Here is an 18,476-nt window from a genome sequence, read left to right as displayed (position 1 = left end):
AGCGGAATCGATGCAATTAAACTCGATTAACGATCCAAAATACCATAAATGGGCAAAGACACGTGCCTTCGGCCAAGGCCACACCTACTTTCTTCCATGTATGAGCAAATCTCTGATCGGTGATTTCGCCGGGTGTACAATTTTATCGCATTACAGCAACACCAACTATTTTCAGTTTTGGCTGCTTGGTTAACACTTGAATGAACTCTTTTCCTGGTAACCTCCGACAAAACCCGTTTCGTGTGAGGAATGGAACTCTTACCTTCCAGGTCGTCAATGCTCTTCTCCAGCTTGGCTACCGAACGCTCGGCAAACTCGGCACGGGTCTCAGCCTGGATGTGGTCGACAAGGGAGACATGAACGTGTGTGCCAGGTGAAACACATAAATAGCTGGACCAAGCCAAGCGACATTAACGCTTCACTCCATACAACCTTTGTCTGCCCACCCCCCCTCTAAGACTATAACAGTTCCAAAACGTTAAACAATATGGAAATTTTAGATTTGAAGTTTTCGTGACTGCAAGGATCCACACTCTTTTTTCAGTAAAGTCACATAAGTGAAAAATTAAAATGAAAACAAATTAAATCACAACGTTTTGGAAGCCACACAAGCAACCGGTCATCAGGTGTTGACTGCTCCAGCAAAATTACTGAAGCGTATGAAGAGAGTTATTAATAGACGTGTTTATATAGGGTGTTAAGTTTTAAGACACTTCCCAAAAAGTATCTTAAAACTTAAGAGCTTCCAACAAACCATAGTTACAGTACTGCCCACTACGTTAACAAACGGGCATTGATACGCGAACAATAAAGTTTAATTTCATTTTCACTCAATATACACGGATCAAAATGTATAACCGAGTAACAGGACATTCGGGTTTTTCCCCAAGTGCCTTTCATAATGTACAGATTCAATATGTACCTTGAACCCAAATAAACACGCAGGGTATTCTTCAAATATAGTTCTTTGTGTAAATGTTTTAGATAGTCACCATGCCTACTGAATGAAAGAAAGCAGCTGATATGTACCTTGCAAACGTTCAGTTTAGCAACAGAAAGTCAACTACACATAACCAACATACAATATTCGGCCGTTTGGTACAAAGTTTGACAGCACAGACCAAGCGTCGTATAACTTTGGCGCGACAACTTTACAAACCTCCTTCAGCTTGTCAGTAAGAATTTTAATTTCTTCTTCATATTTGTCCTCCTTTTGCGAGTACTGTTAAGGAAATGAGATCCACAGAAGAAGAATTAATTTCAACCGCAAGGCAAGCCCACCTGCAAAATTACATTTTCATTCAACTCACTCACATGTGGATAGAATCGTACAAGTAAAGTCAGATGAAGAAAGGACAGAATGAGAAAGGACAGCGAGAGAAAATTAAATATTGGCATATCTAAAACAATAACAATGTTTTTTTTATATTAAAGGACCACCTATTTATATTTAAATTATGTTATTGGACAAGTATTGACTAGTGGTAAAAAATAAGTGTCCTTCTGGAACTCCCAGTCAGCAGATCCTCATGGGATTAAGGCAACAGCACCAGGTGACACCACAGAACCACTCCGGGAGTCAAATGAATAGGCTGCTCCCTTACCCAACTCTACATTGCTCCTGAAAGGCCTTTTGACCACCTATCAGTCATTCACTACATTTCTGCAATGTACGACAGAGCTGGGCGATTCAGGTAGTTAATTGGTAACTGGGCGATAACTATTAATTGAAACCTAGGTGTTGTCTTAGGTATACACATAACCATAAAACACAAAAAAATCCTCAATAACACTGTTCTAAAAGAAAAGCACACATTTTACTATCGAGGGCCATTACGTGAAACGTAGCCTATTACATGCTTTTCCTTTAAGGGTAGCGTTGATGACAATTGTGTTCAAGATAAGGGCATTATCCTGAGAGACGCCCGTCTAGAAAAAGTCAAAAACCTATTACCGGGACTCAGCAGCATAGGGATGCCTTCACCCAGCAGCAGATTAATAATGGGGCTGCAAATGTCAATCGTTTTGCATTTAATGCGCACTTCTGCCAATTCCGAAAATCGAACAAACCTCAAAAAGGCCACCACCTTCTCTCGGGCCTTGGCCCACCGCTTAAAGCACTGCTCGGCGGGGCTCAACGGAATTCTGTCCGCAAGAAGCCGATCCCCCACCCTACCTTGTCTGACTGCGCCTCAAGAGACTTGAGGTTGTTGGTGACAACTTTGAGCTCCTCCTCCAGCTCAGAGCACTTGCTGCTCAAGGCGAGATCGACGAGGAGGAGCAGGAGGAGCAGCGAGCAGGAGGAGTAGCGGTTTGTCGCAGTTGCAACAGAGGATGACAAATGCGGAAATGAGAAAGAAAAATGTGAAAAAGGAAATTGGCAAGAGAGGGGGGGGCAGGGCGGGGCAGGCCAGGGCAGCATGTACTACTCTGGCCAAGAAGGGAAAGGGAAGCACGGCAAGTGATCGTCTTAGGAACCGTTAATAAACGTGAGAAGTCGTCATCTCCTTTCTAAAGAGCGCCAACCCTCGTGGGCTCAAATGGTGATAATTCAACCGGTATAGACGCTTGTGCTCGTGACAATTTAATGCGATTTGGATGCGTCGGGTGGAAGCGTCTTTAAAACGACACAAATTTGGCTAGATCATTATGACGCGGCCCGACCTAAAAATCAATTGTGCAGCAACGCTCATCTCCACTGGCAGCTCTTTCAAGTGAAAGAAATTGCACGTGTGGCAGTGACCAGCCTATCCACACCATGACCACTGTTCATGACGTCCCTGCACTGTTGCCCGTTTCATTTACAAAGCCCTAAAAAGGGCATCGAGCGAGCTGACCAACCCCTGATCAGGATTTGAAGTTTTGCAACATTGCGATTGCAAGCGGAGTACTCTTGACAAGAGCACCACACAGATTAAGCGAGAGAGCGAGGCTCTTATTATTATATACAAAGAATATTATCCAAATATTTTAACTGTCTGGACTTAAGCGATTACCACCGTGCAACAGTTTCAGCAGCAAAACAGAATAGAGTTTTAGATTGAGGCAAAGCAAACCTGCCAACTGAAAACGTAGCTGCAACAAGGCGAGTGCAAGTTGTATTTTTTTCCCCACAAGAATCGGAAAGTTTTCTTGTCCGTCTTAAAATTTCGAAGAGGCCAAGTGTTCCTGTTGAGGGAGTCAAATAAACTCAAAGAGGTTTCCTGCTCAAGGGAGTTGGAGGGAGGTGCTGCTCTCCTAAACTAGTGGTGTAACTTCCACCTTCCCGTGATGGGGAGGAGTCAATCCACAGGGAGGGGGGAACAGAAAGCTCAGGAATTGGCAATGAAATGTAGTAATCCCTATGGGTGCTTTAGTCTGGAACTGTGATCTTAGGAATTAGAAGTGAACTCTAAAGGTGCCCACCTCCCCCCACAGTCTGGGCGAGAGCGTTGAGAATGAGCACAAAACCATAAAATCCTGAGGATGTATTTGGCTCTGGACTATTATTCTTCCTTGACCAAACATCAAGGAAGAATAATAGTATTACTGTATAACGTTCACACCATCTACTTCTCAACATTTTCTAACAAAACGAATTAGTCCAAGGGTCAAGACAATGTAATTTACTTGTCGGAACCACCACCTGAGATGGCAAAGCCTGATGTATACCACTCTTAAAAATGCCACTAAAAGGTGAATAACCCTGCTTGCACAATCCATGTTTATTATCCAAATTTAAAATAAAAAAGTAATCCGAACATGTCACACAAATTCTACTATGACACATGGACTACACGCACGACCAATATCAGAAGACTGAGATATCCACTCGAAGGACCGAGATAGCTCTGTCAAAATAGGTACAGTTGGCAGCTGTGCAAATACGCCCTGAATGGTGCAGAAAAATAAACACCGCGGCACAGGGCAGAAGACACAGAAAGGCTCCCGTAAGATGCCAGAGGACAACATGGACACGCAAAGCTGCAGGAGTAGTGAGGGGGAAAAAAATGGCAGGAGGAATTACGATGAGATATGAGGGCCTTCATTCAAATGCTTTACGGTTCCACTTGCACATTCGAGTCGTGCCACCACAGGGCGGGAGTCGGCAAGGCACGGGTGGCTTCCCCCACGAATTTTACCGAGCCAAGAATCGAGTGGGCATTTTGCTGGCCTCGCAAGACACCCAAATCTGGCTACGGATCCAAGGCAAGTAGTCAGGGTGTGTGGCTCTCGACTTGAGTCGCAGCTCGAACGCAGAGGTCACCGCGTCATCTACGTATATATTAACATTGCGCGCATTACGAGTTACGTCAGCAGCATGGCTCGGCTTGGGACAGTGGGGGAAAAAAAACCGTGCCGTCTGACCCAACAACGGCTCCGTTGTGCCAGTGGAAAATAGAAATTAAGATAGGTTTAATCATTGCACTTGTATTTAAGTGATGATACCTCCTCCTCAGAAGCCATGAGGCCCTTCAAGTGCTGATCCTGAATTCTTAGCTGCTCCTCCAGCTGCCTGACTTGGCTGTTAGTATCACAGTGAGGGGTCGGGGCAGCAATCAAATCGGCATGCAACAAATAACAAACTCGGTTAGTTTTGAACTAAAAACACACACGTGTGAATTAAAACCAACAAAACTGCAAACCAAAGGAATACATTTTAAACGGATTAGTAGAAAATAACGATGAGCTTTTAAACGGTGTTCACTGCAAACAGAAAATGAATTATAAAACACTCTTCGACTTGTATTAACAGTTAGACATTGCAAAAGTGACAAGTAACACCCCTTCTATGCTCAGATTGGCACTGGGCAGCAGAAATCTTCAATAACGGTCCTGAGCCAGGTCTTGTAAATTCATTAGGTCTGTCGCTGGGATGGGACACTGATGGAACCAACCAAGTTGTGGGTGATTATTTTACACATCCAGGAGAGATGGGTAAAGTTGACCCTGACCAGGATTTACCTCATTAAATAATGAAATGGCAAGATTTCTGATAACACTGAATGAGCACTATATATAGGCCAAAACAAATTGCAGGTGTGATACATCTTAAATATGTTAATAGTTTCTAAATAAGTTTCTTAATTTTAAAGTAAATAAATTGATTAAAATGAAAAGAAAGCAAAACTAGTTTAATTTGGATACTTAGACCTAGTTTGAATTTCAACAATTTCACTCAACCAAATGAAAATAATTCTATGCTGTAACCGATTAGTCTTAAAAACATGCAAGGGTTTTAATTTGCTTTTATTTACTATAGAACAAAAAATAATAACGTGGGTGCAATCTCCACATGGAGCAAACATTTGGCCACTCGTGCAGAAACAAAAATGGAGCAAATCGAGCGTCACAAATGATGACTCACGCGTCGGCAACTTCGGCACGCTCCTCTGTCCGCTCTAGATCTCCCTCAAGAATGACGAGTTTACGTGCCACCTGCACCCAGGAGAAGGGAGGACGGAGGGGAGAGGGAGGGAGAAAGAGGCACCGGCGGGCATGACAAGGGGAGACAGGCGAGGGGTGTCATCCGTGACCTCAGGCAGGTCGAAAGTGAACAGGGAAGTAGTAAGTGGCTAAAGATGACCTCACCTCCTCATACTTGCGGTCGGACTCCTCGGCGATGTGCTTGGCTTCCTTCAGTTGGATCTCCTGCAGTTCCATCTTCTCCTCATCCTTGGAAGCCCTGTTCTCTATCACCTTCATGCCTCTGTGGGACAGGGCACACATCCGACCGTGTCCGTCCAGTTCCTTGCCGAGCTGCATTGGCTACCGACTGCCGAACGAAAACATCATATGGTCGTACTAATGACACAAAGTGCAAACCACATTAATCACAATACCTCGGCTGATCTCATTAAGAAGTATAAACCACAGGTGGACTCCGGTCATCCTCACAGCAGCAGCTTTTGGCGAGCCATCGAACAAAGATGGTCAACACATCACACACTTGCACTTCTGCGACCATCTGGAATGCTCTTCCTTTCGATATTAGGAAGCCATTGGGAGTCATGCACTTGAAAATAATCGAGATTGAAAACTAATTTCTTTAGAACAGCTTTTTGGGTTTGGTTTGTTGTCTTCCCCCTGGAAGCTCCGATTAGCACGGTGGGCTACGTACAATGAGAAAGTTCAACATACATACAAACACCACGTCACCAGCACCGGTGTGTTTTGGGTGTTGGTTAAATCTGGAGGTGTCCCATTTTAAAACGACCCATGGATAGACTCCAGACAAATATGTATTGCACTGAAACTAATCTATATATAAAAGGGAAATTTGTGAATGTGTGTCTGTTCGATATTTTTTGCATACTTCCCAACATGCAACAAAACTTGAAATGTGGGTAGCTTCCAGACTATACACAATGCAAAAAGTATAAAAATAAACTTTTGTATTTTGGGGGGGGGGGGGGGGGCGCAATAATGGATATATTTTTCACGGCAAGTGAGTGGTGACGTCACATCTGTGATGTCACCCGCATGCGGCAGCGTCACGCAGTGTGCCTGCTGATGTCACGCATTCCCCCCACCCTCCGCATAGGCCGTGTATTAATCCAAGACAAGAATCCAAAGCTAGTGACTAATACGTCAGACAATTAATTAATGGCAGACAACATGACAGGGAACGCATCTCCATTTCGATTAAAATAACTTTAGGAATAACACCCAAATCTTTATAAATATTCGGAAACGGCTTCTTTCACACAGCGAATTACACATCTAACACATTTGAGCCGAGGATGAATAATAATATTGCCAGGAGGTAATTGATTTGTTTGTGCACAATTGCCAAAATGCTGTACATTTTGAAAAAGACTTTGGTATGATTCAATAGACAAACATTCTGTCAAGGTAATAACACAAACTTAAGCAATCAATGGGCACAAAAGTCAATATCCACTGTAAAGCAGAACTTGTGCATATCCAATGAACACAACCACCAGGTCACGTAGCTTTTACAAACTGCTAATTATTAAACATGGATAATAATTACCTTTATCTATTCCGTGTGCCAAAGCATAATTCAAGGTCCACTTTCATGTGGATTATTTAAAATGTTTTTATTTATTCAGCAATTGCTATTTTGACTAACCCTCGGCATGGGGTGTGTAAATGTTTGCTGGCCAAGTGAGAATATCATCTGTGCTATGAAGAAAGGCCATTGCCCAAACATTGCTGATTATATATTTTTTACTTTTAAGGGCCGTGTTGACGAATGTGTTTAAGTTAGTTATTCACATGACGTAATGAGCGTTTGGAGGACACCAACCCACATGCAGCACCACAGCAGTGACATTATTTCAGTTCAATAGCCCCCAAGGCAATTATTAATGAGAACTCAAGTTCCATCATCTATGCAAGAGTTTGCATTGTAATGCGAATATACTGAGAGGAAGCAAAGGAAGTTAAGAAGCCCGTCTCCTTCATATATCTGTACTTCAAAAAAAATAATCCCCGAGGATGATGGGTTGTGTGAAAAATACACTTTTTTATGCAAAGACATACTTGAAGGAGACGTATGTTCTGCTTATCTATTTAGTTATTTATATTCTCGAAAATTACAATTTAAATGAATGATTAGCTGTATTGATGTGGCATTACTTTTTAACCCCCACCCATTGAGGGGAATTGATTTGTTTCAACTCGTCAAAACTAAGAATAAAACAAGAATGTATACTTACACACATTTATAAAGTGGTCAAGTGTGCTGCACACATGATTTAAGTTGTATAGGGAAAGAAAACCACCTCGTGATATGAACACTACATGTAGGTCAACGATAGAGTCAGTGTCTGTTCAAGTGAGTGCGAGGCAGTGCCCATTTCTGATGAGTGGCCTAGGGACAGTGGTGAAAATTACACATTCCTTTGGAAGAAGCCAGTCTCCCTACAGGATCAGGATTACCACAACAAATAACCCACCAATTGGTGTCAGGCAAAATCTAAACCAGAGAAACGATAGACCCAAGTCGATCCCCGAACGAAAGTTGAACTCCCCAACTTTACGATCACGGGTTAAGCGCCAACTACCGGCACCATCCATTCAGATGGTGGAAAATGTAAATTCGACAAGAAACTACAACACAGGCAATCGCACAACGCCTCACCACACACGCTAGGTTCCCGCCCCCCCCCCACAGTTCTTTCGCAAAGTCCATAGCCAACCGTGCTAAAGTGGAGGTGCGCGACACCACTGCCGTTCCTTAACGCATCTCACCTCTCGCTCTCATCAGCCGCCTTCTCAGCCTCCTCGAGCTTCTGGAGAGCGGTGGAGAGGCGCTCCTGCGCCCTGTCCAACTCCTCCTCTACCAGCTGGATGCGCCTGTTCAGCGATGCCACATCAGCCTCGGCCTGCAAGGAGGAAGTGCCACCAAGGGACGGACAATTATTACAACGAGAAGTTTCAAATGCTTTGTGCCACACAGAGCAAAGTCAAACGTTCAGCAAATTAACCTCGTTACAATAAAAAAGCATTGAATGATGTAACAGTTAAGTAAACCCAAGAAACCGTGGGTCACAGCAAACCCAGCTGCTGGGCGCGGCTGTGGTGAGCGAGTCACCTTCACTCTAATTTTGTTTCCAAACCTTACTCTACGAGGCAAATATGTTACCTTGCTGTTCAAATACCTTTTCTGAATGCCAGGAGACTTTTGAAAAACAGGCATTTGTGAAATGAGGGTCTAATTCAGGGGAGTGGGGGGCCTCCCGTTGTGTCCATGAAGACCAAATGTAATTCTTTTCAAGTTTATGATTTTATCTTGGAGTGCTCCACAATTCATATTATACATCTTTAGCAAGGTAATTTTTATTTTCTCTTTCAAGTATTAAAACATGCCCCATGAAAAAAAACCCATTATAGGCAGGACATGTCACGTCCGTCCACGTTATTTTGGGTACAAACTATATTCTGTTAGGTTACTGAAGCTTCTGCACCTGCAAGTTAAATCAGTGCCCAGGGACAGGTCAACAAGGTTGGGATTAAGGTCACAACTCACCATAGCAGGGGTCGGCAACTTGCAGCTCGAGCCGTATTTGGCTCATTAAGGACTGCTTCGTGACGTTATTTATTAAGGACCGCCTTCCCACATACAAGTGCATTTCGGTTCTTAAAAGGTTTTTACCGAATACGAATAAAAGTCTCTTCTTCTTAGTTTGGTTGTCGACCTCTGCCCCATACCAATCAAAGAGTTAGATCATTCAGATAAACAATGGCTGCCCCGTATTTATCCGAGATAAGGCTGTGAGGTAAGCAGATGACTGGTTTATAACCAATCACGGCCAACATTCCAGAGAGAAGAGTTTCAAATAATAAATGCAACACTCATTCAGAACAAGCACAAATACAATACGGTTCACATGACAAAGTTGAACTCAAGTGTATCTATCCCTGCTCGAACAAGTAATGGGATGGAACTCACTTCTTAAATGATGGTTTTGATTCATTGTTGGAAATTACACATTCCCATGGTAAGGGTTAGTATTTCAATAGGATGTTCACCATTTACGCACAAAAATTAAGTGATTTTATCAACACCAGAGCGATGGATTTAGATAACGGGAACCTTCTTTGCATTCCCCACGCTTAAAATGCACGTCGGTTGCGTCAAAGTGTACACCGATGACAATATCGGTATCCTAGTGGAAACGGCAAGTCATCACATGTTACAGGTAGTGGCAAGGTGCACTACTGCAGCTGAGTGCACACTCGTTTCGTAAGCCGCAGGCAATAACATGCACGTGTTGGGGCATTGAACTAGCATGTTGTGGTGATGTTTTGTAGACTGCAAGTGTTATTTAAAATCCAGACACTTGGTTTAAGGAATTAAAACAAATTTACTACGAGCTGATGCACAGCCATAACATTTTGTTCACCAATTTGCATCGTGTTAAACTAAGCTTATTACAAACAGACATCATTGCTAACTTACGATTAGGACAGCTACTGGCAACATCATTGTACAAAAAGTCTCATTTACTACTCCCTCTAATTGACATTAATCCGTTACAAAATGCAACAATATTGTCTATTATATTGCCTATATTTCAATAGTGTGGGGTGTAGGGGGTGGCGATTCAGTTGTTCGAGAAATGTACTCTGAACCTAGCAACCTTGGTCAGATTCCCAGCCACAGACAACAATGGCGTATGTTTATCAAGACTGGTGCCTGGACGTCCTCTTCATAAACACTTTAGTATGGTGAAACCACACCCTTCCATCGACCACTGGATTGATTAATCCCCGTAAATTCGAATTCCAAAGTCTTGCAACAAAAATAAACTGTCAAATCGTTTAGAACACAAATCCATTCGACAGTATATACTTGTGCTGCCTGTTTTCTTCTCACATGAAACCCAATTATTCCCTGCAGATCACATGCCAGATGATGTCATGGCAAAATCAGCTTTGCTTTTGAGATGACAAATGAAAAACCAGATAGGCAGGCACCATAGAGCTCCACGATTAACACAGAACCACGCATACTTAATGTATACCAAGGGAACCGGATTACATTTTGGGGAGCGGACAGCCAATCGCTGCCAAGACCAACAGATGTGCCGTTTCCGCTCTGCAAAGAAGAGTTCCAGCGATTGTTTCAGCATCGTCTGCACGGACCATCACGGGACACTCCCACCTCGCAGCAAAAACTGCAACGAACCGACCCGGCCGCCCGCCCCTCCCTAGCCACCAAGCACCATATATGGCCATGAAATGCTCCGTGCTCGACACAAGAGCCGCGTCAACTGGAATCCGGCCCGAACTTCGGGCACGCCCGCTCACAAAGTGCTTGTGTGGCGTGGGGCCCCGCTCAGCCCACGGAACACCGCACAGCGCGCGAGCCTCTCCCAGGCAAGGGGCCCTTCCCCACTCGTTGCACAGTGCAACCAGACCATTTGGCCTCAAGCACGATCCTTTACAAAAAGTTGAGTTTATTCCCCCCCCCCGATGATTTAAAGGCTAATTTATAACAGGCCTTACGAATGAAATTGGTTTAAAAGCTGTGCCTACTTTTTAAACGGGTCCTTCCTTATGAAACAAAAAACGGACAGTTCACCAACATTGGTTGAAGCAAACCTAACTGCTGATGAGACAATGAATGTGTAAACCCAGTCCAGAGTTTGTATTTAATCAACGCTGCCAATAGCATGCACTTGCAAGCAGGCGGTGTGGCTAATGGGTTGTGTAAATAAAACACTTTCTTGTGTGGAGATACAAATATGGGAAACAGGCGTTATTTATTTTGTTTCTGGTAGGCTATGGCAAGCAAACAAAAAAGCAATGCGTGTTTCCCCCACTGTACTTTGCCCAACATTGACAGATTTTGTTAAAGCCAGACCGTGCAACTGTAAGACACTACCCAGACTCTGTATGCTGCATGTATGAAGGACTTATTTCTCACCACGGACGTAGTGAACCGAAGCCATTAGAGGATTGCTGCAGGAGCTGCTTTATCCCTGTGCGCCTTTGGCCCCAATTAAACATAACAATGTCAACTTCCTGGTTTCATGATTGATGGGAAGTTGACTCATGACCGGTGAGTAGGTCTCATCAAGTGATCATTGCGCCAATGTGTTTTAATCACAAGGAATGGCAGTGCAGTACATTCAAAATTCAGAGACAGAAAGGACATAAAATTCAATAAAATATCTGTAACTGGTGGTATAGCGACAGTAGTAGTTATACTACATCCACTTTGAACCTGACGACCCGAGTTTGAGTCTCAGCCGCAGCTAACAGCAGTGACCAAGGTGATGACTCGACCAGCGTAGGGAAGTATGATAAAAAAGACCAATATAAACTGAACTCTTCTTTGGTTCTTTCGGTAAAGGCACGTAGAATGAGAATAAAATAATAAAATAGTGTTATTTTGTTAAATATTGTGTTATTTTATTATTTTATTCTCATTCTACGTGACTTTACCGAAAGAACCAAAGAAGATGAATCCTTGCAGTCACGAAAGCTTTAAATCGAAAAATAAACTGAACTATTTTTATTTTACAGGTAACGCTCACTTAACTATATAGCTTTTTTTTAAGCGACCCGGCCACAAAGTGGCTTATGTGGAAATTTAAAGCAACCAAATACTCTAAATGCATGTTAATTCTAATTTGAGTAAAAAAAAACCAGACACTAAAAAAAATCAACACGACCACGGGGATAAAAAAATGCAAACCCCAAATATACAGGCGTCAGGGTGGGGATCGAACCCAAAACCTCCTATATACCAGGCAAGGTAGTCAACATCTCACCACCGTGGTGACTGGTGAAGCCTTCATTCTTTGTTGGGTTGAGAATGGCTGGAATGCTGTTAAGTTTAATTTTAACAACAAAAAATAATCCATTTCCTATTAACAAACATCTGTTGTGCATTTGGCACGAACATAAAACTTGCAGTAAAGCGTTTGGGAATCATGCACAGGACACACAACTGCGGTGACCCTTGACAAAACAGCGGAGGGTCTGAGGAGAGGATACATTTGCGTTGGAAAGAAGCAATGGAGTGGTATCCATAAGTCCGCAAGCAATGGGAACACCTAAAGCCAGACAGTGGGATATTGTAAAAGTAGGAGACCTTGGAGGTCAGATGTTAGCCGCACATAAAGCATTGTTTTTTGTAGCAGTAGGAAGGAAATTATGGTGACACATGGGTCGGGGTTTTTAACAGCACTGGCAGAAATGTCCTTGTGAAGTTCATTTGTGACTGTTACCAAATGTGCAGAACTGCTCGACAGGCGCACGCGCGTGTATGACACGGAAGAATGGTTCAAATTTGCGTTAACATGTGGTGCAGACGCAATATATTTTATTCCAATGTGGAGATCTCTAGTGAACCATTTCCGTTGCACATGCCTTAAGCATGAGCACGAGGTATATCCCCCACTCCGCAGCCACACATCCTGCCCAGTAACACACCCACGCGCATGTAGACACCCGCACTGGAAACTTCCTCAATGCAATTGTATGAGCCTTCATTAGCTGTGGTTAGGTTACCACACTCGCTGTTAATCTAACAATACAATTGTCTTGGGGAAAAAAAAAACAAATTGTTGCTTTGTCTATACAGTGTGCAGTATAGCTGGACAATCCTCAACGCTTACTTAGCCTTGAATCCTGATTCCTTAGACTCAAATACTACTTCTAAACGGATCATAATGGGAGATGTCCATGTAATACTCGTCGATACAAAACCGGTTGGAATTATCACCGACCCTGGCCTCAACCAAAGTCGCCATAAAAAAATATGACCAATTCCTAGTGTCCGGAATTGTACCGATTCACCCTCGGTCAAAATGCTAATGCCGGTGAGGCTTGCGCGACCTAGGTTAAAAGGCCATGCAGAGTTTGGACCAGCCAGCGCCAATGCACCACCAAGATGCCTGTAGTAGATCAGCCTAGGCCACAGATGGCAACTAAGTATGTGGGGGTCCTAAGCATATATGCAGGGCAGATATGCGTGTGTATGGACCTTTGGTTATAGCCTAGCATCTATGTGGGGCAGATAGGTAGACATAAAAGTAATGGATAATATACACTTATAGCTGCTCTTCATCCTGCCAATCTGGATACATGGAATCAGCCAGAATTGTGAGACTGGCAAGCTAGAAATAATGAATAACCAAACATAGTAAAAGCTTAACAAAGCTAGATTTGCAATAGAATACAATCCTACTCAATTTCTTAGATCTTACACGGTAGAATCTCTATTAAATAAAAAAACGTAAAAATGAATGTAGATTTTTTTTTTACACTCAAATCACTCAATCCTTGGATGAATTATCCAAGGTGGAATGTGGTAAGAATCAAATACTTGAGATTTCCAATTTGAAAGGTCTTTATAAAACTGAGCTTAATATTGTTAAACACGATGCTTGCAGGAATTACCCACGTTTAGCAAACACCGTACTCCCCACCCCAAACATGCAGCCTTCCATGTCAAGAATGTGAAAGCGAGAATGCCAGTGAACGGGACAAGTTTGCCAGAACTACACTAAACTGCAACCATGAGATTAAGACTTACTTGTGCTATGGCCGCACCCATTTTATGAGAACCTAGCCCCCCCCCCCGCTCCCAAGTACTTTGTACAGACTGCCATATGCCAATCCTCAAACACACACCAGTTTTGGTGTCAAAAGAGTGTTAACATCACATTGTGCCTATTCATGAATTTCCCTTTTGAAACAGAATGGAACGCGACACACGATCTAAACGGCCTTTGCTTAATCCGAACCATCTCATAAGCCAAGGTTTATATTACATTTTAATTAACTTAGAGTCACCTCTGTGTTACTGTACACGATGTTAGCGAGCACATTTCAGTAACATTATCAAGCACATGCCGACCTTCCTAGACTAAAAAGCACACCATTTGACATCGGTAATAACGATTTATGATTCTTCTTGGTTCTTTGCAGTCACGAAAGCTTTAAATCGAAACGATTTATGACTACCCATTAATTTATGAAACCAATTCTGCCCCAAGGTAAGATGGATTTGATATAGTCCATGTACGAAACATACCAAAGAATCTGGTTACACAGCCATTTAAAATAAAGTATTCCCATCTTCGTAAATTACAAAAAAGATTTTTGGACTCGTAAACTACAACGGAGAAAATTAAACAAAGCCGGAGTGTGTTTAAACGTTGACATGATGCAGTTAAAACATTCCCCATCTTGTAAGGCTGCAATATAATGCGAGGCAAAGTAAGCATCTGATCGCCAAGGAATGATGAGGGGGAGCTCATACTCCCGCGTGAAGGCAAGAGCAAGGGTGTGGCGTTCCAAGCTTAACAGCAGTGGCTGTGATGTGGCATTATCAGCGAGCTGCCCATTGTGGGCAGCCCACCCCCAAACAGCCACAGAAGATTAAAGTGAAAAACTGCATTCGTACACTTGACTTGAAAGTCTGATGGCCATGGCACTTTTTAAAGTGTAGAGGTATTCAAACATTTTTGTTAAGAGTAATTTATTTTAGCTGGATTCTAAAACACACAAATCAGTACAAGTTTTAAAAGGAGTGTTTTGTTGTTGCATTTTTAAACACGCAGGCCTCATTGTTAAAAAGGAATTTGGCAATTTGTGACTTGTGTAGAGCACACAATCCAAGACTGCAGACGATTTTGCCGTTTTGGATAGTGTGCCCTGCCCAGCAGCACTTTACTTTGAATTTCCGTATGGCAGCTATTAAAGCTTGCAATAGCTGATATACCGAAATTTTCTGAACACTGTTAAGTATATGCGTACAACACTCCAAGGATTCATTTGATAAAAAAGGGCTAATGCAGCTAATCAACAGGCTGAACAAACCTTACACTGGATGAGTTTAACACTTTAAGGTTAGACGACACGCTTATATTCAGACAAACAGCTTAGGTCGCCTGCCACTTCATTCAAAAATGGCCATTAATAACCCAACAAAAAGGAGTAGTTAATTTAGCAGTACAAGTGCCCCCTTATCAGCAATGCCACACAATGGTCCCAGACCCAACCTCATACAACATGCTTATCTGTCTGGAACAAAGTGTTGCTGTTTTTTTTTATGGAATAAACACTGGCTAGCCCATAACAAAAATGCTTCTCTAAAAGTTAAGAAAATTAAGACTCGCTAGACATAACACCAAATCCCCATACAAATGTGTTCCGTGGCCTTTTCTGGTAAAAAAATAATTGAATCGGTTTTGAATGAACTGCACTCAAGAGTACGTGACGGGTCAACAAACAGCATAACGATAAATCGAGACAAGGCTGCTTCAATGTTACAAGATATCACTCTGGAAACAGTGGCAAGTGTAAAAAGGCAAATGTAAACGCTACTTTTTCACGTCTTGCAGGGAGGAGGGGGGGGGGAAAGACAAAAGGCTCTCCCCCACCTGCAAATGGCACTCCAAACATGTAATATTACGTTGTGTTCATTATTCCGTTTCATAGTCTCAGTAATTTAGTGAACATCAATTAACGTGACGAGTATAGGGCAACGGAACTTCAAAGTCACCATGAGACATTTTACATGATTTAGTACAGAAGGTATCGATTTTCACTCCTTGTCCAAAAATATGTCACGAGCATAAGCACAAGTATTAAAACACGATTAATGATAATCAATTACGGTCAACAGCTACAACTTAGTCACCCAATTCTGCCACCAAATCAAGTCTAATTTATCATTTAAATCACCCATTTCAGTCACACACCACACCCTGGAATTATATTTTTTATGCGGGTGGTCATATAGTTGGTTCCTTGAGGTTATGCGAATTCATAACATTTATTTCAGGGTCATACTGAACGCAGGCCACTTTAAACCGTTAAGAAGAGGGTTCGGATTGTGTTTGGGAAGGATCAGAATCCAACCAAAATCTGAGGGGGAGTGCTTTAAATTGCATGCATTTTAACCCACGTCCTCCAGCACTAATGGACATGTCCAATTCCTCAGGAAGCAAAGATCCCACTGGGACTCTGGCATACCATATCCACTGTACGCGTGTGCATTCCCCATTGTGAGGATTCATTCATGAAAATTATATGGTCGAACACTTAATGCTTTGCTACAGATTCCTTTACACACACGCACAAACACTTTTAATATCCTTTATAATATTTCTATCTATTAACAGCTACAACTATGAACCAATCCCACCACCAATTCCCTGACATTTCCAAAAAGAAAATAAACCCAATGCAGGATAACATTTTCTGGAACCATACGTCTTGACCGATTTTTCCATTAAATAAATCAATTATTTCCCACATTACAGTCATGCTCGTAAACGAATCCAACTACTTAACGACTTCCATCAGAATCATCTGAACCGTTTTGAATGCTTTGAGCCACAATGAAAGAATTGATTTGGGAGGACCCACCCGATGAGTTAAAGCCACTTGTATTTAAACAAAGTTCAACTTTGTTGTGACTGACACCATTGATGTTAACCGTGAGAACAGTTTTACCTTAAGCACCACAACAAGCAATGACTTTGCAATGAAGTGAAAATAAGTAACTGTTTACACACTTCAACAATGCGACCTCATTTTTTCCCTCCGCAACATACCGAGACCAACACGCAGCAGCACTTGCCAGAATAGCCAATCCAAGATCTAACAGTAAGAGAAAGATTACACAACGGTATCACAAGCTATGCAGTTAAGGCACTTGGGGCCAAACTTATACCACAATTTACCGTGACAAAAGCTTAAAAAATAGGAATTGTAGCCGATAGCACGGTTTAAAAAGGCGCACCGAGCTATAAAACTTTTTTTGAGAAGCGGCCTGGCCACAAATGACAGTTCAACGAAGCGGCTTGTGAACATATGTAGTAGCCAACTACTCCAAGTGCATGTTTCTAAAAAGTAGGAAGGAAAAACCGAGGACCCGGAGAAAAATCCACACGACCATGGGGAGAACACACAAACTCCAAATATATAACAGGCGTCAGGATTGAGATCGAAGCACAACCTCCTGTACACTGGACCGGGCAAGATAACATCTCCTAGCCACCGTGGTGTCCCAATTCCAAATGAGAGCCAACAACGAGGCACACATCACCTAAACCCTGAAATTTGAGATCAATGGCAAAGAAAAATCCCTACCACCATTTAAGCTCAACAAGCAAACCATTTAGGAACAGGCATAATATATATAGACGCCCGTGTTTTCCGCAAGCCTTACCTCTAAATTAAAACACTACACAGAATGGCAATGAAAAGTTTTAAAACTTTGTCAACTCAACCGCCAGCTACGGTTTGTTGCGCTCTCATCGTCTCTGCTTGAGAAAACGCCGACCCCACCACCAACCCACAACCCTCATTTGCATATCACCAAACGTCCAGAAACGGTACCCATTGCGATAAAGACGGCTGTCTTGTTGACAATGGGTTTGAAAGCTTCCTGTTAAAGTTTAGTTCATATACTAAGCAACGTGTGTGTTCTGCTATTTACTAAATAAAACGCGTATAACTGCACGGTGTTGCATATTAACTCGGCCTCTCATCTCACCCTTCTGTGACCAATTCACAAGGAATGCACTCAATGTCGGCAGATCTTAAAGGCTAAGCAGCGTTCAGCTTGGAGTAGTGTGATTGGATGGGCAACCACCATCCATAAAACGTGTTATTTAGGCTGCCGATGGGCTACAGTGCATCATGGTTGGACAATAGCGGGCAGTGGATAAAATCAATTGTTGTACGGTACTGTGCTATGCTCCAACTCCTACGCACCGCCGCACCTTCACCAACCCACACTGACGGGCATGGTGAAGAATGATCAAAGAGCCCCCCCAAGACCTGCACGGCATGGAGAGACCCTCATTCAGCAGTAGACTGAGAATGGCTGCACATGCTCTTAACCAATCGTGAAAAATACGTGTCAGTCAGGTGCGTCTGTCCAATTCCACATTCTTGTGACCGAGGCAAGTCTGTCCACGGGAAATCACAATAAAAAAGCATGATGCCCAATAATGATACAAAGGCCCAATACGTACTGTACACCCAGCACGAAG

At 42.7% G+C, this 18,476-nt stretch overlaps 1 protein-coding gene across 6 annotated transcripts in view; it reads right to left on the bottom strand.

The window, feature by feature from the left end:
• Window positions 1-18,476, bottom strand: part of LOC116955038 (uncharacterized) — a 51,603-nt gene that overhangs the window by 14,416 nt on the left and 18,711 nt on the right. For 4 of the 6 annotated variants that reach the window (XM_032975978.2, XM_032975977.2, XM_076052774.1 and 1 more), the window contains 6 exons: window positions 8,200-8,333; window positions 5,572-5,689; window positions 5,348-5,418; window positions 2,177-2,252; window positions 1,160-1,222; window positions 263-332 (listed from right to left, as the gene is read on the bottom strand). In XM_032975978.2, coding sequence (XP_032831869.1) covers window positions 263-332; window positions 1,160-1,222; window positions 2,177-2,252; window positions 5,348-5,418; window positions 5,572-5,689; window positions 8,200-8,333 — 532 coding nt within the window. Of the gene's footprint in view, window positions 1-262; window positions 333-1,159; window positions 1,223-2,176; window positions 2,253-4,428; window positions 4,505-5,347; window positions 5,419-5,571; window positions 5,690-8,199; window positions 8,334-18,476 lie in introns of all 6 variants that reach the window. The other 2 variants (XM_032975979.2, XM_032975982.2) reach the window with 1 other exon arrangement.

Source organism: Petromyzon marinus, chromosome 57, assembly GCF_048934315.1.
Source record: "Petromyzon marinus isolate PM22_M1 ecotype Great Lakes invasive population chromosome 57, UKy_Petmar_22M1.pri1.0, whole genome shotgun sequence".
Taxonomy (NCBI): domain Eukaryota; kingdom Metazoa; phylum Chordata; class Hyperoartia; order Petromyzontiformes; family Petromyzontidae; genus Petromyzon; species Petromyzon marinus.
This window is presented reverse-complemented; position numbering and strand designations above follow the sequence as displayed.